The following is a 26623-nucleotide window of genomic DNA, read 5'->3' as shown; positions in this document are numbered from 1 at the left end:
ATTATCAGGTATTTCTTTGCAGTTTTCCTATAATCTATGCATTTCTTTTCTGTTCCTTTGGGTCCTTGCTTTGGTGTGGGTTTTCTTTCCATCCTTTCTGCTGGAGGAAGTCTTCAAGGATCAAGTGGTCCCTGGCTCCTCTTCCTATGTATGTGGTAGAAAGGAAGCCGTGGAGTAGAGCTGGGTGGAGCTGTGCGTGCTGGGGTGGTGCCTGTGCCCTCTGGACTCCGTGCTTCTTCGGGGGTGCTGAACGGCGGTGCTTACCCGTCCGCGTTCTCCGGGTCGCTAACGTGTTGCAGGCTGCATGCATCCCGCGTGGTCGCGGCTAAGTCCGGGAGCGGGCCTTCCTCCGGATTCTGAGGTGGGACAACAGCAGCACTAGGCGTGCTCCCATCTCCGGCGGTCCCCGGCTCCCGCTGTTCCCCTTTCTCGCTCCGGGCGCTGGCGGGCGCGGGCAGCGGGGGCGTGGAGGGAAGGACCGCCCGCCATGGCAGGGGGCGGAAACCGCGGCAGGACTCCGGGTCAGCGGCGACCATCGGGCTGCGGCCCCGCTCCCCCTCGGCCTCCGCGCCAGCCTGCGCCCGGGTCTGAGCTACTGCGGCCGCCGCATCAACTTAAGCCTGTCGCGGCCATGGCGGGCGGCGCCGCGCAGGCCGCCACCTCCCGTGATTTCCAGTCCGCGTGGGCTTCTCAGGCGGCCGCGGCCTAGGCAAGAGGTTCGGCTTAAGCCCGGAGCACTCGTGTCCGCGCCGGGAGAAGGGCAAGGGCGCGGCCCCCGGACCCCGCGAGGTTCCAGTGCCGCCGGGAGGATGCTCGCGGCCCTCCCCGCCGTCGGCGCCCCAGAATTTTCTGATAACAGTCTGGCGTTCAACCCTCCGTCCTCTCTAACGCCCAACTGTTACTCCGCCCGCTTCCTCTAGGCCCCGCCCCCATCCGCAGGGCCCCGCCCCTTTCTTATGTCTCCAGCTTTCTCCACGGCCCCGCCCCCTCAAGTCTGTCTGTCTCCCCTCCCACCTCACACCTCCGCCCGCCCGTCAGCCCTGGCTCCGCGTAACCACTGGGCTCGCCGCCACAGGCCCCGCCTCCAGCTCATAGCCCAGCGCGCCGCAGCTGCGTGTGTGAGGCTCAAGCCTCTAGCTTTCACCGCGCCCGGCTTCATCGCCGCCCGCGGCGCAGTGTCGCGCTCCTGCGCGAGGGCTGCTGAGGCCTGGCCGGGAACCGCGCCTCCGCCCGCGCTAGGTAGGGGCTCGAGGACGGGCGCGGTGCAGGTCTGCGGAGACATCCCGAGAGGGGCAAGGGTGCCGGGCCACGCGTGGGGGCGGGCAGGGCCCGGGAAAAGACCGCGCCCCGGGCCCGGAGCGGCTGAGCGCCCAGGCGGGGAGTGCGAGGCCTGGGCCGAAGGTTACTGGCGCCGATCGGCGTCGCGTGGCCTGAACGCCAGGCTTTTCGGTGGAGAGCAGCTTGCCCCCGTGTGTTGCGCCTTTTCCTGGGTCTGACCGGCGGCGAGGTGAGGAGGCGGCGACTGCAGCAGCAGCAGCAGCAGCAGTAGTCTTGGGCTCCCGGACGCGCTCCCGACGTGGGGCGGGTTGGGGAGTGGGGACTGGAGCGTGACGGCTGGACGTCACCTTCTCGGGGCGGCAGGTCCCGGGAGACCGGGGGACGAAGTGCTGGCCCGTCCTGGGGAGAGCGGAGCCACCTGGATTGAGGGCGCCCGCGTTGGCCCCGGAAAGGCAGGAAGGGGGCGGGGAAGGGATGGCGAGCACGGGGTGCAGCCGCCTGTTTCTTTCATCTTTAGGCACCGTCCTTGGAGAAGATGGAAGAGGAGAGGCGGCCGGCGCCAGGCTCGCCCTCCGAGGGCCTGTTTGCGGATGGGCACCTGATCCTATGGACGCTGTGCTCGGTCCTGCTGCCTGTGTTCATCACCTTCTGGTGTAGCCTCCAGCGGTCGCGCAGGCAGCTGCACCGCAGGGACATCTTCCGCAAGAGCAAGCACGGGTGGCGCGACACGGATTTGTTCAGCCAGCCCACCTACTGCTGCGTGTGTGCGCAGCACATTCTGCAGGGCGCCTTCTGCGACTGCTGCGGGCTCCGTGTGGATGAGGACTGCCTCAAGAAGGCCGACAAGCGCTTTCAGTGCAAGGAGATTATGCTCAAGAATGACAGCAAGGTCCTGGACGCCATGCCCCACCACTGGATCCGGGGCAACGTGCCCCTGTGCAGTTACTGTATGGTTTGCAAGCAGCAGTGTGGCAGCCAACCCAAGCTCTGCGATTACAGGTAGGGCCTCCGTGGACACCCACTGTCCCAGAATGCGCCGTGGAAGTCAGGATTTCATAGAGTGGTGTAGAGGCCTGCTTTAATCTCGGCAGATGGCCTACACTCATTTCAAGGAAACAAGCTAATAAATAAACGTCCCTGGGTTTTTGCAAGTGTGGCAGCTTTGCAGTGGTCATTTGCTGAGATGAGGCGTCCAGCCTCCATTCCTCAGCCAGCCTACCCTTTTGAGTAATAAAACTTGGCTCCTAACGTCATTGCAGAGGTTTCTAAGTGGCACCTGCTTCGTGGCCACGGTATATTTGAGCTTTTGTTCCTATCGATTATCTTATTTTAAATAAGGAAAACGGAAATACAGACAAATTAACTTTTCCCTCCAGCCACAAAACTGATGTATCACAGGTTTTGTACTATGAATGTACAGTGAAAACAAGTGTCATTCCAAGGCGGCACTTTTATATCTTTTGCTAATATAGCTGTTGCTACCATAGTAAAATAGACTTAAAAAGAACACTGATAGGAATATTCCTTTTGACGCCTGGTCTTTCAGGACATGTAGAATCTTAGATAAGTTACCTTGATTAAGCCAACAATATTTTAATGTCTTTTATATACACACTGGACAACACATTTTTGTCCTTAAATATTGTCTGAACATAGGTGACGATATCCTTAGCTGATTTTGGAGATTGGTAAAGGAGAATGCTGCTTTGCAAATGTTACATTCAACTCAGTTCACAGTTGAGAAAATTAAAGCTCGTTAGGTCTACTCTGGTAAGATAGGACGGGCCTCCAGGATTTCCAGCTCCAGACTAACACCTAGCTTCCTTTGAGCCTTAAGTGTGGACATCATTGTAATGAGTTTCTGACAAGTAGAAGGGCCCATAAACATGCTTACAAGCTGAAATAGGCAGTAAATAGGAAGCTGCTTTTTAATTTTTTTGGCAGAAACTCGTTAGCATGAGTGCTATATAATGTCAATACCTGTTTTTAAGTCTTATTTTAAATTAATTTACACATTATCAAAGAGGCTTAAGAATAAATGGTCAAAATAATACATTCTAGAAAACTACAAAGTTTTGTAACCATGCATTTTTATTTGGCATCTATATAAATTAAATTCTGTCCTTCTGGCATCAGTGAGAGCCAAGTTAGCAGGGATTTCAAATAAATTTCATAATGAATTGAGTATTGTTCTATTTCCTTCCCTTCTCTGGTGTAGCCAGCCTCCAGCGGTCTCTGTGTCTGTGCAGAATTTGATTAAAAATGGTTTCCATAAATAACTGTATTTCAAATACTCCTGAACACATAATCATAGTGCCTCTGATCCTCCACCCAAATGATCGTTCTAAAAATGCAAATCTGATCAAGTCCCTGCCCTGCTTAAAACTCTTTAAATTGCTCCCCATCATGTAAGCTGATTGTTTTACAGTATAAACCCCCTCAGTGCTTATTAACAGGGTACATAAGGTCCTAGTACTCTCTAGCCTCTTCCCTTCTAGTCTTACCTAACACCAACTGCATGAAGCTTTATGCACCAACAACACCAAGCTTCTTGTGATTTCCTTTAAATGTCAGGCATTTTCTGACATTTCGGCCCATTTGCTCAAAGCTTTCCTCTCTTTAATATTCTGGCTAGCTTCTAGGCATCCTTAAAGACACCCCTTGTCCTTGTCCTTTCCCCCAGCAACTCTTGCCTGATCTACTCACCTTCCCTCATCCCCCAGTTTTTCCTTCTTGGTGATAACATAATATCCTATATCTCAGTGGTTCTCAAAGTAAGGTCCCTAGACCAGCAGCATCAGCATCCCTTCAAAATCTGTTAAAAATGCAAACTAGGGTTGCCAGATTTAGCAAATAAAAATAAAATATTGCAGTATTTGTTGTTTCTCTGAAATTCAAATTTAACTAGGCATTGCCTTTTTTTTTTTCTGGCAACCCTAGCCACACCCCAAACCTACTAAATCAGAAACTTGGGCTAGACATCAGCAATCTTGGTTTTTTTTTTTTTTTTTTGAGACGGAGTTTTGATTTTGTTACCCAGGCTGGAGTGCAATGGCGCGATCTCGGCTCACCGCAACCTCCACCTCCTGGATTCAGGCAATTCTTCTGCCTCAGCCTCCTGAGTAGCTGGGATTACAGGCATGCGCCACCGTGCCCAGCTAATTTTTTGTATTTTTAGTAGAGATGGGGTTTCACCATGTTGACCAGGATGGTCTCGATCTGTTGACCTCGTGATCCACCCGCCTCGGCCTCCCAAAGTGCAGGGATTACAGGCTTGAGCCACCGCGCCCGGCCAGCAATCTTGGTTTTAACAGGCCCTACAGGTCCTTCTAAAGATGGAAAACACCTGCTATATTTATGTGTCTTTAAAAACATGCACCTTTGTCTTTAATTTTGTGTCCTCCCATTGAGCACACTGAATGTTTGTGATAATAGATCTTCTTTTCCTAAATACCCTTTACCCCATAATAGAAATTGTCTCTGTGTAATTTAGATGTTTATTATTCCCAAGAGAGCACAGTATTCTTAAGTTGTACATATTCTACAATGTTCTGAACTGATTTATGTTTGCAAATAGTTTTATACAGGATTACAGTCTCCCGTGACCTTTTGTAGGAATGAGATATTTTGGAAAGAAAAACAAAATAAATAGCTACGTAAAACCTTTAAACACAGACCAGACAGTCCTTCTCTGGATTTTATCTATCTTTGAAGAGGGCTTCTTCCATGTCTGCATCACATTCTTAGGGAAGTGATTGAACTCGGCAGACAAGTTAGCATTTCAAAGGACACTAATGAGAGATAACTGAGTTTAAAGCCTGCAGAATATGTGAGAAAGGCCCTTTAATTTTTACTCATTCAGTCATTATACTTACTGAGCATCTATTTTTGTACTAGACACTGTGTTAGAGTCTACTTTGCCTGTGGATTTTTTCTTTTTGTGTGTTCCTGTTTCTACCTCCAACCACTATAATGTATTTCTGCACCTAGTATCTTATTTCCCTGTTTTTCCTTTTCTTTTTCTTACCTCTCTTCTGACTAAAATAGGAATTAGGTTATATTTTTACATCATTATATTTATCAAATGAACCTTTGTTTCTTGTAGTGTTCTGTCTCATTAAGAGAGAAAGAACTTAAAGTGCTTTTTAATTTATAGGACCTTCCATTTATTACATCCACCCCACGCCTCACACACAAATACTGTGCTTAGTGAAACAAAGCTGCTGACTCTCAGAAGGCAGTTACATGGGCCTCAGTGTCATTAGTCTCAGCTTTGATCATGAATTTTGTTTCTATATTCCATTGGTATGTGTTTATTCATTTCATTAATTATCTGAAACAGTGAAAGATACCAAATCATCTTCTAGAGCAAAGATGGACAAACTTATTATAAAGAGCCAAAAGAATTTTAGGTTTTCCCAACCATTTTGTCTGTCATAATTACTTAACTCTGCCATAGTTACAGTACAAAACCAGCCATGGACAATACATAAATGAGTGGGTTTACCTGTGTTCCAGTAAAACTTCATTCACAAAATCAGATGGCAGACATATTTGCAGTTTGCAGAACCCTGTTCTACTGTGACTCTCATAAATGACCCTCTCAACTTTGTGTATAATTAGCTGCCTCCAGGACACTAAAGAAGAGAGCTATTGTGAACGGCTTATTTTTTAGAGGAAATGAGCCTTGTTAAACCTTTTTTTTTTTTAAATAAAGCAGTCATACTCCTGCATAAGAACGGCATATTAATTTGTGAAGCATTCCATATTTTCATATGGAGGAACTTTCTAGATCTTGATAAGGGTTTTAGTTTCATATGTTCATTTATCAAAACTCAGGAAGTACATATATTTGTACATTTCATTGTATGTAAATTTTACTCAAAAGGAAAAAACATAAATCACAAATTCTAGATAGTGATAAGCCTATTTGCTGATGTATTTAGGAAGTATTCTAATATCTTCAGTTTACTTGAAAACATTAAAAATAAGATGGGTTAATGGATGGATAGAAACGTGACAAAGCAATTACAGGAAGATGTTAACAGAAGAATGTAGGTGGTAGGCATACCTGTAAAAATATTTTTTGAGTAAAATATTTTAAAAAGCAAGGAAACTATTATTGCTTTTAAAATATATTTGCTGAAATATTGAAGGGTGGGATCTCATGCTGTCTGCAGTTTACTTTCAAATGATTTAGTAATTATATGAGTTTATATTGAAAGAGAGTGGGAGATGATGTTAATTAAGAATGAGCATGAAAGGTGGGCTTAGAGTATTCGTTTTGCTATCCTTGTGACTTCTCTGAAAGTTTGAAATTTTTCAGAATAGAAAGATCATAAGCAATTACCCAATGACATGATGCTAAAGCTGAAATATCAAGACATTTAGTAATGTCTTATCTTTCCAGTGAGTTTGAAATCTAGGTTGTTAAATGCTGACAACATATGTGGCTGGGCATGATGGCTCACACCTATAATCCCAGCACTGGGAGGCCAAGGCAGGCAAATCATGAGGCCAGGAGTTCGAGACCAGCCTGGCCAACCTGGTGAAATTCCATCTCTACTAAAAATACAAAACTTAGCCAGGCGTGGTGGCAGGCACCTGTAATCCCAGCTACTCAGGAGGCTGAGGCAGAAGAATGATTTGACCCCAGGAGGTGGAGATTGCAGTGAGCTGAGAAAAAAAAAATATAAAGAGACTAGGCTTGAAAAAAAAAATATGTAGAGACTAGGCTTCAGGTTTGAATATGGTATTTCTAAAGAAGAATGTGATAGTGAGTAATTAATAAGCATTTTATTTTATTTTATTTTATTTTATTTTTTGAGACAAAGTCTTGCTCTATACTGCCCAGGCTGGAAGGCAGTGGTATGATTATGGCTCACTGCAGTGTCACCCTCCCAGGTTCAAGCAATCCTTTCACCTCAGCCTTCCAAGTAGCTGGGACTACAGACATATACCACCATGCCTGGCAGTTTTTTTCTTTTTTGTAGAGATGGGAGTATCATCATGTTGCCCATGCTGGTCTCAAAGTTCCTTGGCTCAAGGGATCATCTTATCTTGGCCTCCCAAAGTGCTGGGATTACAGGCATAAGCCACTGTACCTGGTGGCCCTAGTAAGCATTTTAGCTTTACCTTTATAGAGCAAAGGCTCATAATAGCTATTATCTTGGTTAAAATAATCTTTTCTGGGCCAAGTGTGGTGGCTCACACCTGTAATCCTAGCACTTTGGGAGGCAGAGATGGGCAGATAACCTGAGGTCAGGAGTTCGAGACCAGCCTGACCAACATGGAAAAACCCTATCTCTACTAAAAATACAAAATTAGCCAGGCGTGGTGGCACATGCCTGTAATCCCAGCTACTCGGGAGGCTGAGGCAGGAGAATCACTTGAACCTGGGAGGCAGAGGTTGTGGTGAGTGGAGATCGTGCCATTGCACTCCAGCCTGGGCAACAAGAGCAAAACTCTGTCTCAAAAAAAAAAAAAACTTTTCTGAAATTTATAAGAATTTAGTAAATGGTAAATGTTCTGTCACAAATTTATTGGGGATAGAAAATATTAATTTGTGAATTTTTCTAGGACATGTACTCTTTGGGGGAGGGAGGAAGGTTAATTCTTCATAATATACCAGATTAATTCTGGGCAGATTAATGCAGGGGTTTGTTTGTCTTGTTTTGTTTGTTTGAGACAGCCTCACTGTGTTCGCTGAGGTATCTCAAGCATAAGCTAGTATCATTTAAAACAATGTTCAAAATTTATACAAGAGTTCATGAATATATTCTGGTTTTTAGGCTGTCAAGGAATACATACAAAAAAATATGTAGGCTGAAAAGTTAATATCCTTCCCATTCCTCAGTCCTATTTTTCTTCCTGGAGGAAACCATTATGAAATAATTCAGGGGTATCCTTTCTGATTGCTTTTGATGGTAATATACTATTTTAAAGTTAATGGTAGACCAGTAAGTAGAGATATGATACCTTAACCACATAACCAGTGTATTATACTAACTCAAGTTTAGTTTACAATCAACAAATGTGATTATACAAATTATTTTCGTTTCTCTGTAACAGTTTATGCAGAGAACTCTTTCTTTTAGCAGTAAATAGTAGTCAAGTAAACAGCACTAAGTACTTGACAAATCTGAACATCCAAAAGGAAGAAACAGCTTAAAATAGAAGGCCAAGAGAGGACCTCTGGGTGAAAAAAAATGTTTATCCTCTTTTTTTTATTATTATTTATTTAATTATAACCACTCTTTTCTGGTGGCCTGCTTTATCTGTCCAGTCATATCTGTCTTATCCGAGAGTGGATTAAATACTTAGCAGATTAATAATAGAAACCCAGGACCTTTACTAGGTCTGTTCTCAGCTTGTTTTAAGAATTGGGTCCAAACATAGAGGCAAATCCAAATGAAAATGTTCTTATGTCTATTTCAAAAGCAAACGTGAATTATTTTCATATTAATTGACAAAACACACTGTTGTACTTATATTTACAAGTTAAGAGATTTTTTCAAGCTGGACCCTGAGGAACTCTTCAAGGGCCCATGTCAGTGGGACATTTAAATAGCAAGGACTTAAGGCCTCATGAACCTACATTTCAGCCAGAGCACAAATATATATAAAGCTATTGTTTTAGATCAGCTTTTGTTTCTGTAGGTTATATCTATTGATATTTACCATGCCGTAAATTAAAACTGATAAATTTTTAAAATATTTTAAAATAATAGCATAAATTATTTTTATGAAGAGGTGAGTTACATTGTTTTAAATTTTTGTACGTTTCTTTCACTGATACTCCAGCTAGATTATCATATTTGCTTCTGTTGTCATAGCACATGTCATAAAGCTTCTGGAAAACTCCTCTGTACATTTTTGAGAGGATGAGGGTGAAATAACTCTTTAGTAGTAGTATTAAAATTTTAACCTCACAGATCTTGGGGGCCTGAATGGATCTTGGGGGACCCAAGCAACACTTTAAGAAATGCTGTCAGGCTGGTCACAGTGGCTCACACCTGCAATCCCAGCACTTTGGGAGGCCGAGGTGGGTGGCTCATTTGAGGTCTGGAATACAAGACCAGCCTGGCCAACATAGTGAAACCTGTCTCTACTAAGAATACAAAAATTAGCTGGGTAGTAGTGACGCATACCTGTAATCCCAGCTACTCAGGAGTTGAGGCAGGAGAATCACTTGAGCCTAGGAAGTGGAGGTTGCAGTGAACTGAGATTGCACCATTGCACTCCAGTCTGTCTCAAAAAAACAAAAAAGGAAATACTGTTCGATTAAACTGCCAAATATGTTCAAATATTATTGCTCCTAAAGCTTGACTAGTATACCCTGGGGCATAAAAAGAAAAAAACCTTATTGCTCCATTTCACTGTGCACATAGAGTTATATATCTTTTATTTGCCAAATTTTATGGTAAGTAGTGATAAAATTACTGTTTTATTTTTTAGCAAAAATGATTGTTTTGTGGGTTATCAGTGAGATTGTGGTTTAAAATTAATTAATTAAGCTTGTTTCTTCTTTCCCTCAGGTGCATTTGGTGCCAGAAGACAGTACATGATGAGTGCATGAAACATAGTTTAAAGAATGAAAAGTGTGATTTTGGAGAATTCAAAAACCTAATCATTCCACCAAGTTATTTAACCTCCATTAATCAGATGCGTAAAGACAAAAAAACAGATTATGAAGTGGTAAGTAGAATTTATTTCTCTTAAATGATTGATTTTTAAAAAGCTGCTTAAGTCATTGTTTGAGATGGTTAAGACTATGTAAGAAGAATCGGTGCCGGGAATAAAATAAACTTAAATAACAGATCAAGACCAAGGAGGGAAATAAAATGCCATTATGGTAAGCCATAAAACCCTACCTACTTCCTAGAGATGGGTCAAAAATTTGGTCTTTTGAGTTCTTTCATGTCTAAAAGGAAATTGGAAATGTTCTATTAGTGGTTTCTATATCATTGCCTGCATCTGAATAATTTAGGGAGCTTTTTAAAAATACAGATTTCTGAGTAGTACTTTCCTTGCCATATTTCATTTAGTAGGTCTAGGGTAGGTCCAGGAATTCATCTTCTTTTTTTTTTTTTTTTTTTTTTTAAGGTCCTCAGATGATTCTGATGGAGAGCCAGGTTTGGGATTCATGATTATTGTCAGTGAAAAGAAAATATAGATTGTCCTCACACCTTATTCTAAAAATACTTTTCTATTTGGAACTTTATACAGGGTTCCTAAAGTTTACTTTGCACATTAAATGTTCCCACAAATAATGGTGAACATTAAACTTGTTGACAACTGTTCATAGTTGACGTAACTATTACTGTGTCTCTCAGTCTTAAATTTATAGATTTATTTTCTAATTGGATATACCAAAATAATTGAACTATTTTATTTTCAAACTGTACCTTTTCCAAATTAAGATTTTATGTCTTAAATGTCACTTTTGTCAGTATTCCTGCAAGAAAAGGGACGTTTTTAAATTTTCAAACATTAACAGTTTTTGACACTTTTTTTGTGCAAAACAGAGTTTTGCTCTTGTTGCACATGGTGGCGTGCAGTGGTGCTGTCTTGGGTCACTGCAACCTGTGCCTCCTGGGTGCAAGCAATTCTCCTGCCTTAGCCTCCAGAGTAGCTGGGGTTACAGGCATGCACCACCACGCCCTGCTAATGTTTGTATTTTTAGTAAAGACGGGATTTCACCATGTTGGCCAGGCTGGTCTCGAACTTCTGATCTCAAGTGATCCACTCACCTTTGCCTCCCAAAGTGCTGGGATTACAGATTACAGACATGACCCACTGCGCCTGGCCCAACACTTTTTTTTTTTTTTTTTTTTTTTTTTTGAGACAGAGTCTCATTCTTTAGCCCAGGCTGGAGTGCAGTGGCATGATCTTGGCTTACTTACAGCCTCTGCCTCCCAGGTCCCAGTTCAAGCAATTCTCCTGCTTAGCCTCCAGAGTAACTGGGATTACAGGCGTGTGCCACCATGCCCAGCTAATTTTTGTATTTTTAATAGAGATGGGGTTTCTCCATGTTGGCCAAGCAGGTCTTGAACTCCTGACCTCATGATCCTCCCACCTTGTCCTCCCAAAGTGTTGGGATTACAGGTGTGAGCCACCACGCCCAGCCGACACTTTTTTAAAATGTACAAATCTCTTATTTATCTGAGTTTAATCCGAAATCACAAGAGAGGAGAATCACTAAGTAAAACCACAGAATAACTTCATTAATGGCTACATCTATAAGGAGAAGGGAAGAAGAAATGGTTACATTGTGAAAAACATTAATTGCATTTGACTTTAAGCTATTAGAAATCCAGATGTTTTTAATCTAAGTACCCCATTTTTAAAAAAGAAATAAAAAGGCCAGCACAGTGGCACATGCCTGTAATCCCAGCTACTCGGGGGGGCTGAGGCAGGAGAATCATTTGAACCCAGGAGACGGAGATTGCAGTGACCCAAGATAGTGCCATCACACTCCAGCCTGGGCAACAAGAGCGAAACTCCATCTCAAAAAAAGAAAAGCTTGCAAAATATGCTAGAATACATCCAGTAAAGGAAAATCAAGGTAAAAGATGAGAGAAAATCAGTGTCTATTCTATGAATGGCTGAAAGTTATGGAAGGACATATTTTCAACTCAACTTAAGTCCAAACATTCTGATAATTTGATGTAGCAGTGTAATGGGCTGCATTATTAGTAAGTTCCTTATGTGAGTTTCTGAGCATATGCTGGATGACTTTATCTAGAATAATGTAGAAGAGAACTAAACATTGAATGAGAGGTTCAATTAGTTAATTGCTGAGGTTCCCTTCCATTCGTAGAATTCTTTGATTTTTATATTGAATTGAAAGAACTGGTGTAGTTGTTTTCATTACAGCAAATTACAGCACCACTATAATCAAGGCATGGAAAATGTGCTTGTCATCTCTGAGATACTAAACCCTTTTCCCTAATGGCAATTTTTTTTAGCTAGCCTCTAAGCTTGGAAAGCAGTGGACCCCATTAATAATCCTTGCCAACTCTCGTAGTGGAACTAACATGGGAGAAGGACTGTTGGGAGAATTTAGGATCTTGTTGAATCCAGTTCAGGTAACTAAAGAAAAAAATTTCCTTTTTTTATTAATGTTTTCATTTTCCCTAAAATGCAATGGTTACTAATGCTTAAGTCACTAATCCTGATCATAGGAAAGAATAAAAGATCAGCTGTTTAAATATGTGGAGAAACAGGAACTCCTGTGGTGGGAATATAAAATGATATAACCTTTTTGGGAGACATCTTGGCAGTTTCTTAAAAAGTTAAACATAAATTTATTTCATCTCCTAGCAATTCCTCTACTAGGAATCTACCCAAGGGAAGTGAAACATGTTTCTCACAAAAAAATGTTCATAGCAGCATTATTCATGATAGCCAGAAAGCATAAACAGCCCAGCTGTCCATCAGCTGGTGAGTTGATAAACAAAATGTGATGTATCGATACAATGGAATACCATTAAATGACAAAAAGGAACAAGCTATTGATACAAACATATTACAGTAAATGAACCTCAAAAACATAGTAAGTGAAAGAAGACAGATACAAGGGACTTTATATTGTATGATCCCGTTTATGTGACCTGTCTAGAAAAGGCAAATCCCTAGAAGTAGAGAATAGATTATTGGTTGCCTGAGGCTAGGGCTGGAAATAGGGAGTGAGTGCAAATGGACATTGAGGGATCTTACTGAAGCAACAGAAATGTTCTAAACTGGATGATGGTGATGGTTGCGCAGCTCAGTGAACTTAATCAAAGTTACTGACTTGTTCACTTCAAATGGGCAAATCTTTTATGTAAATTACACCCAGTTTTAAAAATAAAAGGGATCGTTAAGATTGAATGTACAACTAGCAACTTTGAAAAGTTAACCCCAAAACAAAAAAAATACAAAAAAAACCACTAATTTTAAAAAAAGGAAAATTAAACAACACATTGTGTAACAATTAGAAATGCAGTAACTTTGTCCTTCCAATTTGTATTTTTTACTCTTTCAATATTATACAGTTTAAGAAAATTATAAAAAATAAAGGAAAAATCATTTGCAATTTCCCCATACAAATACATTGGTTTTCTTTTTTCTTGTTCTTTCCATTAATTATCTATGCATTTACTTTGCATATTAACAGTACTATAACAATAATCTATATACAAATTTACATTCTGATTTTTTTAACTTTAATAGTATAAATATTTTTCCTTGTTTCTACATAGTCCTCATAATTACATATTTAACAACTAGAATAATTGAATGGATTATTTATCCAGTCTCCTATTGTTGAAGGGTAACACTGTCTCTATGATTGTATTATAAGTAATGCCACAGTGAATATTTTTATACATATCTTTGGACATTTTTGTCTACCGAAATATTTTTTCTAGGATCATTGACAGAATTATGGATTATCAAAGTTACTTGCATTTTTACATCATTTTCTATGTATTGCAAAATTGCCTTCCAGAAATTTATACTAACTTGTACTGGTGATTTTTTTTTTAAGCCAGTATAAGATATGAAACACTAGTTAAAGGTGAACTTAGCACATTGTGGTTTATGTGAACAGGAAGGAGGTAATGTGGTATAATAGATAAACTATAAATTTAATTTTTTTTATTTTTATTTTTTGAGACAGAGTCTTACTCTGTCAAGCTGGAGTGCAGTGGCACGATCTTGGCTTACTGCAACTTCTGCCTCCCAGGTTCAAGTGATTCTTCTATCTCGGCCTCCTGAGTAGCTGGGATTTCAGGGGCACACTACCACACCCGGCTTATTTTTGTATTTTTAGTAAAGACAGGATTTCAGTATGTTGGCCAGGCTAGTCTCAAACTCCTGACCTCAAGAAATCCACCCACCTTTGCCTCCCAAAGTGCTAGGATTATAGGCGTGAGCTACCATGCCCAGCCTGAATTTGTATTTCAGCATTTAATTACCTGGAGAATCACAGGCAAGTGATTTAACCTTCCTGCAGCTCAGTTTCCAGCTCAAGACTGAGGCTAACTCTTGCTTTATAGAGTCAGTGTGGGGATGAGCTACAATGAATAGAAAGGGTCTGGCACAGTGCCTGGCATATTGTTAAAGACAAATACGTAGTAGCCAGTAGTGTTATTTAACTATATCTCTACTCATCTAGAGGGAAATCATCTTGAGAGATGAAGGAAAATGTTGGATAAAAATAACTTTTCTTTTTCTTTTGTTTCTAGATTTTTGATGTAACTAAAACTCCTCCTATCAAAGCCCTACAACTCTGTACTCTTCTTCCATATTATTCAGCTCGAGTACTTGTTTGTGGAGGGGATGGGACTGTGGGCTGGGTCCTGGATGCAGTTGATGACATGAAGATTAAGGTATTAGTCTTTAAAAACTACTACAGAAGGACTTCTGAGATAAATATACTATACATATACATATATATATACACATACACACACACACATATTTATATTTTATATATATATATATTTTTTTTTTTTTTTTTGAGATACGGTCTCACCCTGTCACCCAAGCTGGAATGCAGTGGCACAAACACAGCTAACTACAACCTCCATCTCTCAGGTTCAAGCAATCCTTCCACCTCAGCCTATAAAGTTGCTGGGACTATAGGTGTTCACTACCACACCTGGATAATTTTTGTATTTTGTAGGGACAGGGTTTCACCATGTTGCCTGGGTAGCTCTCAAACTCTTGGGCTCAAGCAGTCCTCCCACCTTGGCATCCCAAAGTGCTGGGATTACAGGCATGAACCACCATACCCAACCTAATATAGAATATTTTTGCTTTATGTTTTTTATTATGCAGGTGAATATTAGACATTGCCAGTTTTAAATAGTTAAGAATGAGATGTTTTGATATGCATTTATTACAAGCTTTAGCAAAACAACCTACAGTTGTTATATTTGTATCTTTACTGCTTTGATCTTATTAAATTTTACAAAATATTATTACCCAGTAAATACTCTGCAGAGAAAAATCTAAAATATATCTTCTATATTCTAGGGACAAGAAAAGTACATTCCACAAGTTGCAGTCTTGCCATTGGGAACAGGCAACGATCTATCAAATACATTGGGTTGGGGTGCAGGTTATGCTGGAGAAATTCCAGTTGCACAGGTCTTACGAAATGTAATGGAAGCAGATGGAATTAAACTAGATCGGTAAGTTACATTTCTCCAAAAAGTAGATTTCTTGAGATTTAGTCATAATTGTTTGATTGAAAACGAAGACTTGTCCGGATGAAAAGTAGCATATAACTTAAATGTGAAAGACGCTATTAGTTGTACTTACACATAGATGCTGGTGTTTTGTTTTATTATGTAAGAGTCAAAGTAATAAGTTATACTGAGTATGTATCCCTAAATTTGCATGCTCATATATATGTGGTTACTTTTTTAGATGGTATTTTAATAGAAAACCCTCATTTATTCAGATATCCAGAGTACAAGGTTTATTGTAAAAAGTGCTGGGGTTTTTTTTTCTGTTTTTTAGATGGAAAGTTCAAGTAACAAATAAAGGATACTACAACTTGAGAAAACCTAAGGTATGTTGTTAGTGCTTCACTTGGAAGTAGTTTCAGCTTCACTGCACAAGATTCGGCACTTTGTGGTGAGATACAGAGACCTGGTGCTTATCTCAAGGGAGCTGGCTATAGAGCAGAACAGAAACTTCTAAGCTTACCTCACAAGCTGAACTGAAAATGTGTCATGGGAGAGAACAGGGTGTAGGTGTGGTTAGTTCTGCCCTAGCTGATCAGGCTGAGAAGATTCAGAGAAAGTGATATGGGAGTTGGTCCTTAAAAAAGCAAAGGACTTACCAGGCAGAGGGAATAGAGGTGAGAGTGCAAAGCATGGTTAGCAAGTAGCAAATAATACAGAGCTAGCAGATCTACATTTTTAAAAGATACTCTGGAGATAATGTGAAAATAGCATGGAAGCCTGCACTAGGGAGAATTAGGATGAGGACAATGCAAAGACATTTTAGAGGTAGAATTCATCAGTACTTGACAACTGATTAGTATAAAGGGAAGAGAGAACATACATATTACTTCTAGATTTCTAGTTTTTATAACTGGATATATGGAAACTACTGTAAGAAAAATACCAAGTTTCATGTTTACTTGGGAAGAAAATAAGATAGTTATTGGGCATATCAATCTAAAAGTCTTTGAAGTATTGAAGAAGTTGGAAGTTTAGGCTTATTGCTCAGGAATAAAGACAGAGCTAGAGATGCAACCTGAGGAATCCAGACTGGGTTAGGAAGTAAAATAAACCAGGGTGGAGGCAAGGGGAGTAACCCAAGTTGTGAGATTCAAGTCCCTAGTTATCAGCCTTTGAACTGAAACTTTATTTTTGGTAATTGTTTAAATGCTGAGAATGCATGAGAGAATGTGGGGAGTGAGAGGGGAAAAGAGGGCCAAGAACTACATCTTTTTTTTTTTGGAGATAGGGTCTCGCTCTGTCACTCAGGGTAGAGTGCAGTGTTGTGATTACAGCTCACTGCAGCCTCGACCTCTGGGCCCAAGCAGTTCTCCCACCTCAGCCTCCCAAGTAGCCAGGGCCACCAGCATGTGCCACCATGTCCAGATAGTTTTGTTTTTGTTTTGTCTCCCTCTGTTGCCCGGGCTGAACTTGAACACTCCTACGGTCAAGCAATCCTCCCACCTCAGCCTTCCGAACTGTTGGGATTACAAGCATAAGCCACTGTGCCCAGACAGGAACTACATTTCAAAAATAGATATATTTAGATGACACGGATTGAGAGGCCATGAAAGGAAACTAAAGAATATAATAAGTAAATAAGGAGAAAACAGAACGAGAACTGCAATAGATGGGTGATAAACAACAGAATAATGCAGACTTTAAAGAAGAGCATTTGGGGAACACTGACACATGTTTCTCTGCTTCTCTGTGTCCTTACCACTAAAATCCTTCTAAAATGGTGATAAAGATCTTGTGTAGATATTTGAGAAGGCACAAAACCTTAAGGACAAAGAGATCACAGCAGTCTTTAAGAAGCCAAAACTAGGAAGGTTAGCATATTGAAAAAAGCTGAAAAGTACCTACACTGCAGAAAACTAAGAAAGAAACCAGTTTATTGAGCAGAACCAAGCAAAGGCTTAGGAATTCAGGTCACCACATCACTCAGAGAGCAGTAGTATACAGTGTGTCTGAAAATAGAAACAGTGAGCTGAAGAAGCTGTTTGTCCCTTAGATCACTTCCCCTTTCCCCAGCTTCATGTAGTCATTTACTACCCTCCTCAACTCAGGTAGTAGATTGAAGGTTTACTCTGGAAAGTTTAAGCTATAGAGACTCTAGCCAGCTAAAGACATACCAAAAATAGATTTAATGCAAAGTGAGATTACTGGCCCTTTTCATCCACTCAAGTTCAAGAATAGTGACAGAGAGGATTTTTCTCTGGGGAAGCTAACTTGCCCAAGATATTTGGGTGTCCCTTAGCAAAAGGACCAGATTTTTGCACTTTAGTTCTATAATGAAGCTTATCCCCTAGCAAGACCTGCTTTTGGATGCAGAGTTCACAGTTGGCCTTTTATACCTTATTCTTAAAACATGAACATATACAGTTAAGGATTGGAGGCACAAACAAGCATTTAAGGAAAGCCTCTACCATGAGAGAGCCCCAAAGAAACCAAAAGAAAGAATTATAGGAAACACAGTCCAGCAATTCAGGGAGCAGGACTAACGTTTTCAGAGAAAAATGAAAGTATTAATAGAATAGCATTCTATAAAAGGAACATTCAGAAACACACATCCCAAAAAAGCCTCTTATAAACTAAAATTCAGTATCCGATTGGAAAGTACAGTTGAAGACACCACTTAGAAAATACAACAGAAAGCAAAGGAACTGGACATGGAGGCACACGCCTGTAGTCCCAGTAACTTGGGAGGCTGAGGCAGAGACATTGCTCAAGCCCAAGAGTTCAAGGCTGCAGTGAGCTATCATCATGCCACTGCACTACAGCCTGAGTGAGAAAGTGCAGATGAAACTCCATCTCTAAAAAGAAAAAGAATACAGCAAGTAATATTTAAAATTTAAAAATCAAGAAATGGCCAGACATGGTGGGTCATGCCTGTAATCACAGAACTTTGGGAAGCCAAGGTGGGTGGATCACCTGAGGTCAGGAGTTTGAGACAAATTAGCCTGGCGTAGTGGTGGGCGCATGTAATCCCAGCTACTCAAGAGGCTGAGGCAGGAAAATTGCTTGAACCTGGGAGGCAGAGGTTGCAGTGAGCCTCACACCACTGTGTTCCAGCCTGGGTGACAGATTTTTGTCTCAAAAAAAAAAATTGAACATAAAAAAATAGAGAATGTATTAAGAGATCATTTAAAATTGTTCCTGTGCTCAAAAGTATTTGTCAGTTATCATAGTGCCTGAAATGCCAACATTAAAGATGTCTCTTTTTGATAGTAGCCAATCTTACAGATGTGAAGTGATAGCTCATTGTGGTTTTCATTTGCAATTCTCTGATGATTAGAAATGTTCAGCATTCTTTCATATACAGGTTGAATATCCCTTATCCACAAAAATTGTTGGGAACAGAAGTATTTCAGATTTCTGATTTTTTATTTTGGAGTATTTGCAGAATATGTACCCATTGAGCATTTCTAATCTGAAAAGCTGAAATCCAAAATGCTCCCATGAGCATTTCCTTTGAGTGTCATGTCAATGCTCAAAAGGTTTCAGATTTGGGAACATTTCAGATTTCAGATTTTCATTTTAGGAATGCTGAACCTGTATCTGTTGGCCATTTTTATGTATTTTGAGAAATGTGTCTTCAAGTCCTTTGCCCATTTTTTAGTAGGGTTATTGGTTGTTATTGAGTAGCTTGAGTTCCTTCTACCTTTTGGATATTAGTTCCTTATGGAGTGTATGATTTACAGATATTTTCTTCTAAGCTGTGGGTTGCCTCTTCACTTCACTCCATTGTTTTCCTTTGCTGTGTAGAATCTTTTTAGTGTGATGCAATTCATTTTGTCTATTTTTACTTTTATTGCCTGTGTTTTTGGGGTCATATCAAAAAAATAACTGCCCAGGCCAATGTCATGAAGCTTTCTCCTTATATTTTAGTACTTTAGTAGTTTCAGATTGTACCTTTAAGTCTTTAATCTATTTTGAGTTGATTCTTTATAAGGGGTGAGATAAGGGTTGATTTTTTCATTGTTCTACATGTGGCTATCCAGCTTTCCCAGTACCATTTATTGATGAGACTGTCCTTTCCCTATTGTGTGTTCTTGGCACCTTTGTCAGAAATCAGTTGGCCGTAGATATGTGTATTTATTTTGGGGTTTTCTATCCTATTTCATTGGTCAGTAATAACAAGGGTTGGCAAAGATGTGGAGAAGAGAGAATCCTTGTACACTGTTGGTATTGTAAATCAGTACAACCATTTTGGGAAACAATATGGAGGTTTCTCAAAAACCTAAAACTAGATTTACCATATGTTCCAGCAATCCTATTTATAGATACATACCCAAAGGAATTGAAATCATTACATCAAATAGAGGTCCGTGTTCCCATGTTCATTGCAGCATTATGTACAATAGCCAAGATGCAGAAATAACCTAGGTGCCCATCAGTGAATGAATGGTTTTTTAAATATGCCATATATACACAATGAAAAACTAGTCAGACTTTAAGAAAAAATAAAATCTATCATTATCAGCAATGTGACTGAACCTAGAGGACATTATGTTAAATAAATAAGCCAGGCACAGAGAGACAAATACTGTATGATGTCCCTTATATGTGGAATCTAAAAAAAAATCAAACTCAAGAGTAGAATTGTGGTTACCAGAAGCCGTAGAGGGTAGGAGAGTAGATGGATAAAGGGGAGACATTGGTTAATAGGTACAAAGTTTTAGTTAGATAGGAAGAATCAGTTCTGCTATTTTACAGCTTGGTGACTATAGTTAATAATAATATATTTTTTCAAATTGCTAAAAGAGAGGATTTTTTTATTTTGTTGAGACAGGATCTCACTCCGTTGACCAAGCTAGAGTTCAGTGGCATCATCATGGCTCACTGCAGCCTATACCTCTTGGGCTCAAGTGATCCTCCAATCTTAGCCTCACTAGTTACTGGGACTAAAGGCACATGCCACCACACCCAGCTAATTTTCTTTTTATTATTTTCAATAGAGACAGGATTTTCCTATGTTGCCCAGGCTGATCTCATCCTCCTCGGCTCAAGCAATCATCCCACCTCAGCCTCCCAAAGTGCTGGGATTACAAGCATGAACCACCATGCTCAGCCTAAAAGAGAGGATTTTAAATGTTCTCACCACAGATAAATGATAATGTTTGAGGTGATGGATATGCAAAAAATAAATGATAGATTTCTCATTCATACCAGGATGTATTACTACTTTGTAATAAAGCGGAGCTGAGTATTTAAAAATATTTATCAGAGATCATTCCTCTGAAGAAAGATGGACAAAGTTTCACACCTCTTAGATGATTCAAATAAGAAGACATATTCTCAGCCATTTGCTATCATTAAATAGGATATGTCATTAAAAATAAATATACTACAATCAGGTAGGGTCTCCTTAACTCTATAGAAGAACATCTAAACAATCAAATACAAGAGGGAACTTCATTTCTCTATATATTCACACAAGTATTTTGTGCCCACCTGGTGCCAGGCACTGTCCTAGGTGCTGGAGTTTCAATGATGAAGGCCTTGCCTTCATGAAGCTTATGTTGCCATACTTTTAGTTTCCGAATACAGGACCCCTAGGAAACTGGGGGAAAAAAATTCAGTTAAAAAATAAAGACAAATTAATGTACATTGACATATTTTACTTAAGATGTTTACGGGGGTTTTTTGTAAACAACTAGGATTGAAAATTATATTTTGGCAGTGAAGAGACAGAAATTTCTTGAATCACAGTTCCATAAGAGATGAATGGGAAAAGGATGAAAAGAACAGGTGACCAAATTTAGACTTAACATCAAAAGGATGAAGAGCAAAAGTCAGAACTTTTAGATGGCAGAAAGAAAGCATGAGAATTCATACCTGATCTCACTTTTTTCAGTGAGGCAAGAATAAAGATCATCTGAACATAACAAAGGCAAGTGGGGGCTGGTTATCAGGGACTTGACGAGAGTTGTACGTTTTGAAATAAACACTAGGAAACAGAGGAAATGAGTCATCTATAGGATTACTGTGCCCTATTAGTGATTGTGGCCAGCTATCCTTGGAAATAACTTTGTAACAGGATCATAATTATAAGATTCTTACCTCCAGTGTCCAGCAACCTGGAAGCAGAACAGAGAAAACAGTTTGACTTAGAGAAGATTAACAAGTAAGGCTAAGATGAGAAGAGGTAAAAGGGTGATGGAGCAAAGGATGGTGTTGAGTACAGTCATTGAAATGATTGACCTTGGAATCCAGGCCACGTTGGGAAGTAAGATAAATTAAGGGGAGACCAGTAGCCTAGGTTAGGACTAATAGAAGCTGAGAACTTGGAGGTTATGATAAATGTGAAAAGCAAATGTAATGGGAACACAGGCGTAAATAGTCTGGAAGCATCAAGTAGAGCCATTGTAGATGGTAAGGTGTGAGATGTAGCATATAAAACAGAAATGGAAGATGAAATTTACAACCGTAGTTATCAGCCTTGAACGGAAGCTTTATTTCTGGTAACTTCACCAGACAGTATAAAATAGCCATACAAGGCCAGGGGCAGTGGCTCATGCCTATAATCCCAGCACTTTGGGAGGCTGAGGCAGGTGGATCACGAGGTCAAGAGATCGAGACCATCCTGGTCAACAAGGTGAAACCCCATCTCTACTAAAAATACAAAAATTAGCTGGGCATGGTGGTGCGCGCCTGTAGTCCCAGCTACTCGGGAGGCTGAGGCAGGAGAATTGCCTGAACCCAGGAGGCAGAGGATGTGGTGAGCCAAGATTGTGCCATTGCACTCCAGTCTGGTTAACAACAGCGAAACGCTCAAAAAAAAAAAAATAGCCATACAAGACTAAGACTGACATTTAATTATGACTCAGGCTTAGGTGGAACCTAAGCCTAACCTTGCTTATTCTTACCCTTTCTCACAGGAATTCACAATGAACAACTATTTTTCTGTTGGACCTGATGCTCTCATGGCTCTCAATTTTCATGCTCATCGTGAGAAGGCACCATCTCTGTTTTCTAGCAGAATTCTTAATAAGGTGTGTTGGATAAAATAACATTTCCTGCTTATCATCGAAGGTACAGTAAAAATCAATAGTTCAATTATATTTAGCACTCTTAGATTCAGATTGAACTAACTTACAGAAATATTTACCTGCTCTGTTTTGTGTAGGACTGTCAAATCAGATCTTTTTTATTAATTAGATCTTTAAATGGATTTTATCAGCCCGGGCACAGTGGCTCCCGCCTGTAATTCTAGCACTTTGGGAGGCGGAGGCAGGTGGATCACTTGAGGTCAGGAGTTTGAGACCAGCCTGGCCAACATGGTGAAACCCCGTCTCTACTAAAAATACAAAATTAGCCAGGTGTGGTGGCAGGTGCCTATAATCCCAGCCACTTGGGAGGCTGAGGCAGGAGAATCCTTTGAAATCGGGAGGCAAAGGTTGCAGTGAGCTGAGATCACACCACTGCATTCCAGCCTGGGCAACAGAATGAAACTCCATCTCAAAAAACAAAAAAACTTTATCAATGTATTTTATAACTCTAACAAATTTTGAAAATTCAAATTTGGGATGCTTTATAGTATATTTTGCTTAGATAGTAACTAAATGGAGTATGTGTTAGCTTATCTTAAATGGCAGCTAAAATTGGAAGGAAATTTTAGGCAGAATAAATTTTTGATAAAGTAATTAATGGAAAAGATTTCATTGGTTTGAAAAACCTCCAAAAGGCAGATGAGATAAAGAAAGGAGCAGTTTGTTTGCCCCAGCTTTGAACTAAGGTCATCTCTGGTTTCCAGTACAGTTGATTCCCTTGCTGGAGTTTTGCTTAGGAATTTTTTTAATGACATTTGATGATTGACCAACAGGATACCAAAAATAAATGCAAAGCAATTGTATTCCTGGTTCTGTTTTACAAGTATTTCAAATTTTAAAATAACTTCCTTTTATTAATATAGTTACTAATGTAATAAGTATTGCTATTTAGTCAATTGATAATTAACTTATCTCAGTGCTTATATCAACCTTTCTGTATTCAAAAGTGATTTTGTATTCAAAAGTGATTAGAAAAATGTTTGCTGGATTAATCTGCATTTCTACTGTCCTTAAGTAATCTGAAGTACTAAGAAAAATGGAATTGTCTAATTCAAATATATTTCTTTATCAAATACATTTTTGATAAATTGGGTGAAAACACCATTTAGAAAAAAATCACTTCTATCCCACATTTCCCCTGAGAAAGAAGCTAATTAACCCAAATGGAATGGCCTGTATTGTCATCTTCCAAAAAGAAGGATGAGTAGCATCTCATCTACTGTACCAGAGTTCACCTAGAAATTTTAAACTATTAATAGCATAAGAGAATAAAATGTAAAATAACTAATGATGCCAAAAGTATCTGTAATATGTTAAAGGCATTTGTACATTGTTTTTTAATTATATATTACCATTGCTGCTCCTCATGGTTTCCAATTTTACCCTTTAAAATTACTAGAATGGAGGTGTTGGTTAGGGCCAGAGGTTGCACACCAAAAGTATCCCTTTTCAGTTGCCCTTCTTTTCATCAGCATCTAGTCCACGTAAGGAAAATGTGCTTCATTCAACATTCTTATCAGGCAGCTTTGATACAGTGGTTTTTTTCTTAATGTTTAAAGGGTTAGATTATTTTAATATCATATTTTCTGTCTGTTTTTCATAGGCAGTTTACTTATTCTATGGAACCAAAGATTGTTTAGTACAAGAATGTAAAGATTTGAATAAAAAAGTTGAGGTAAGCTACTAACACTTTTTTAAAAGTTTTAGGTGGTCTCTGAATTATGAAGATTTTTAAAACAGAAATGCTAAACTTTTTGTTAATACATTTTGTCAGCATATATATAGATTTATTTGTGTGCCAGGCACTTTGCTACATGCTTTATACACATTGTCCCTCTAAATTCTCACCACAATTCTATTAAGGCATGTATTGTATTCATATTATACAGAAAATAAAACTATTTTAAATGAATTTGCCCAGATTCTCTAATTTAATGCCTAAATGCACATGTAATCAGGACGTGAACTCAGATTTATGTAAATCCAGAGTCTGTTTAACTATTAGGGTGAATGGCCTCCATTCATACATGATAAATAATTTACAGTTATCTAATACCGTGCCTGACTCAACATAAAGTCGCAGAGGAAGTTTAAATGAAAAGTTTAATTCAGATTACTTTTGTGGGGTATCTCTCTTACATACCAAAATAAAAATGTATAAGTGGTAAAAACAAAATATTAATGATTGCTTATTGTGACAGCATCTCTGACATGATATGGCAGTCTTATATGTATTCCTTGCTTGATTCCAGAAGGAATCTGTAATGGTTAATAGCAACAACAAAAACATTAATTCAGAGAAACCTAGAAATAATAAAATAAATAAAAAGAGATCATAAACAGCTTGGGAAAAGAGACAATGAGCAGAGAGTAAGGAGCCTGATTATACATTAGCCAAGGGAAAATGTTGCTGTTAGGCATAATGTTTAGCTCAAAGCCTATGGGTAGCCATGGCGTAAAAGAACAAGATTGTCTGTTAAAAAGAGGATCATAGCCGGGTGCAGTGACTCACACCTGTAATCCTAGCACTTTGGGAAGCTGAGGTGGGGCAGACAGCCTGCGCTCAGGAGTTCAAGACCAGCCTGGGCAACATGGTAAAACCCCGTCTCTACCAAAATACAAAAAGTTAGCCTAGCATGGTGGTGTATGCCTGTAATCCCAGCTACTTGGGAGGCTGAGGCAAGAGAATTGCTTGAAGCTGGGAGGCAGAGGTTACAGTGAGCCAAAATCATGCCACTGCACATCCAGCCTGGGTGACAGAGCAAGACTCCATCTCCAAAAAAAAAAGGGTGTTATGTTACTTTATCATATTTCCTGTTTCCTGGGCTTTGATAATATTAGTAAAGCATACGAGCATATAAAATACCTTATTTTATTGTATGACATTTTATTTATAGAAAAATACAAATTATTTTTACTTATACGGAAACAAAATTTTATGTATATACCTACAAAATAGTCACTGTCCTCGATACTGGAGGCACAGTGATAAATCCCTTGCTCTACATTTACACTCTAGGGTGAAGAGAGATATTTAAACCAGTCTGGGCAGAGTGGCTCACACCTTTAATCCCAGCATTTTGGGAGGCCAAGGTGAGAGGATTGCTTGAGGCAAAGAGACTAGCCTGGCAACATAGCGAGACCTCATGTCTACAAAAAAATTAAAATAGCTGAGCATAGTGGCATGCAGTTGTGGCCATAATTGCTCAGGAGGCTGAGGCAGGAGTATCACTTAAAACTAGCAGGTGGATGCTACGGTAAAACATGATTATACCACTGCACTCCAGCCTGGGTGACAGATTGAGACCCTGTCTCCAATAAAAAGCAGAAAAGATACTTAAAACACATTGCAGTACAGTATGAGAAGTGATAATAAAAGCATGTGGTCTTAGAGGAATAAACGAGCAATACGTAACCTAGGAGCTACAGAGACTAGGGAAAGCGGCAGTATAAGCAAGTCTTTCTGAAAGAAGTGACAAGCTGGAATCTGAAAATAAGTAAGAGTTAGCTAAGAGAAGGAGGAGGGGAAGATTGGTGTAGGCTAAAAACAGCATGTGCAAAAGGCCCAGAGGCGCACGTGGCATATTTGAGTGAGTTCAAGCTGCAGCATAGCTTTCAGGAAGGAAAGTGACAAAAGCTGAGGCTAGAGAGATGGACAGATGTCAAGTCAGTGTCATATTTGCCTGGTATTGGAGCTTGGATTTCATCATGGGCATTGTAGGGTTGAAGTGAAGCCATTGAAGGGTTGTAATTAGAGGATGACATATTTGCATTTTTTAAGTGTCAAATAAAATGCTCTGTCAGGGATGCATAGGAGAGTAAAGTTAGAGGCACATAGACCAGATAGGAACATTTTAGGGAAGAAATGGTGGAGAGAAAGACTGAAATAGCATCAGCTGTTTTTAGTGATTAAGTGAATGTAGAGGGTAAATTCAAAGAAACCAAAGATAACTCCCAGGTTTCTGGCTTAAACAGTTGGGTTGGGGGGGGGGATGAGTAACCTACTTACCAGGAAAGAGTAAGTAAGAGTTAGCTAAGAGAAGGAGGAGGGGAAGACTGTTACTCTTT

General features: G+C 39.9%; 1 protein-coding gene across 3 annotated transcripts in view; it reads left to right on the top strand.

Moving 5' to 3' along the window:
- Positions 1 to 1120: 1120 nt before the first annotated feature.
- DGKE (diacylglycerol kinase epsilon) overlaps positions 1121 to 26623 on the top strand; it is a 33136-nt gene continuing 7633 nt past the window's right edge. For 2 of the 3 annotated variants that reach the window (XM_035301141.3, XM_002748398.8), the window contains exons 1-9: positions 1121 to 1507; positions 1796 to 2277; positions 9816 to 9975; positions 12249 to 12368; positions 14511 to 14654; positions 15304 to 15461; positions 15793 to 15844; positions 22385 to 22498; positions 24159 to 24230. In XM_035301141.3, coding sequence (XP_035157032.1) covers positions 1814 to 2277; positions 9816 to 9975; positions 12249 to 12368; positions 14511 to 14654; positions 15304 to 15461; positions 15793 to 15844; positions 22385 to 22498; positions 24159 to 24230 — 1284 coding nt within the window. In that variant the 5' untranslated portion in view covers positions 1121 to 1507; positions 1796 to 1813. The remainder of the gene's footprint in view (positions 1508 to 1795; positions 2278 to 9815; positions 9976 to 12248; positions 12369 to 14510; positions 14655 to 15303; positions 15462 to 15792; positions 15845 to 22384; positions 22499 to 24158; positions 24231 to 26623) is intronic. The other variant, XM_008997322.5, reaches the window with a different exon arrangement.

The sequence above is a fragment of the Callithrix jacchus genome, chromosome 5 (genome assembly GCF_049354715.1).
Source record: "Callithrix jacchus isolate 240 chromosome 5, calJac240_pri, whole genome shotgun sequence".
NCBI classification, from domain to species: domain Eukaryota; kingdom Metazoa; phylum Chordata; class Mammalia; order Primates; family Cebidae; genus Callithrix; species Callithrix jacchus.
Note: the sequence above shows the minus strand (reverse complement) of the source record. Positions and strands in the feature narration are given on the sequence as shown.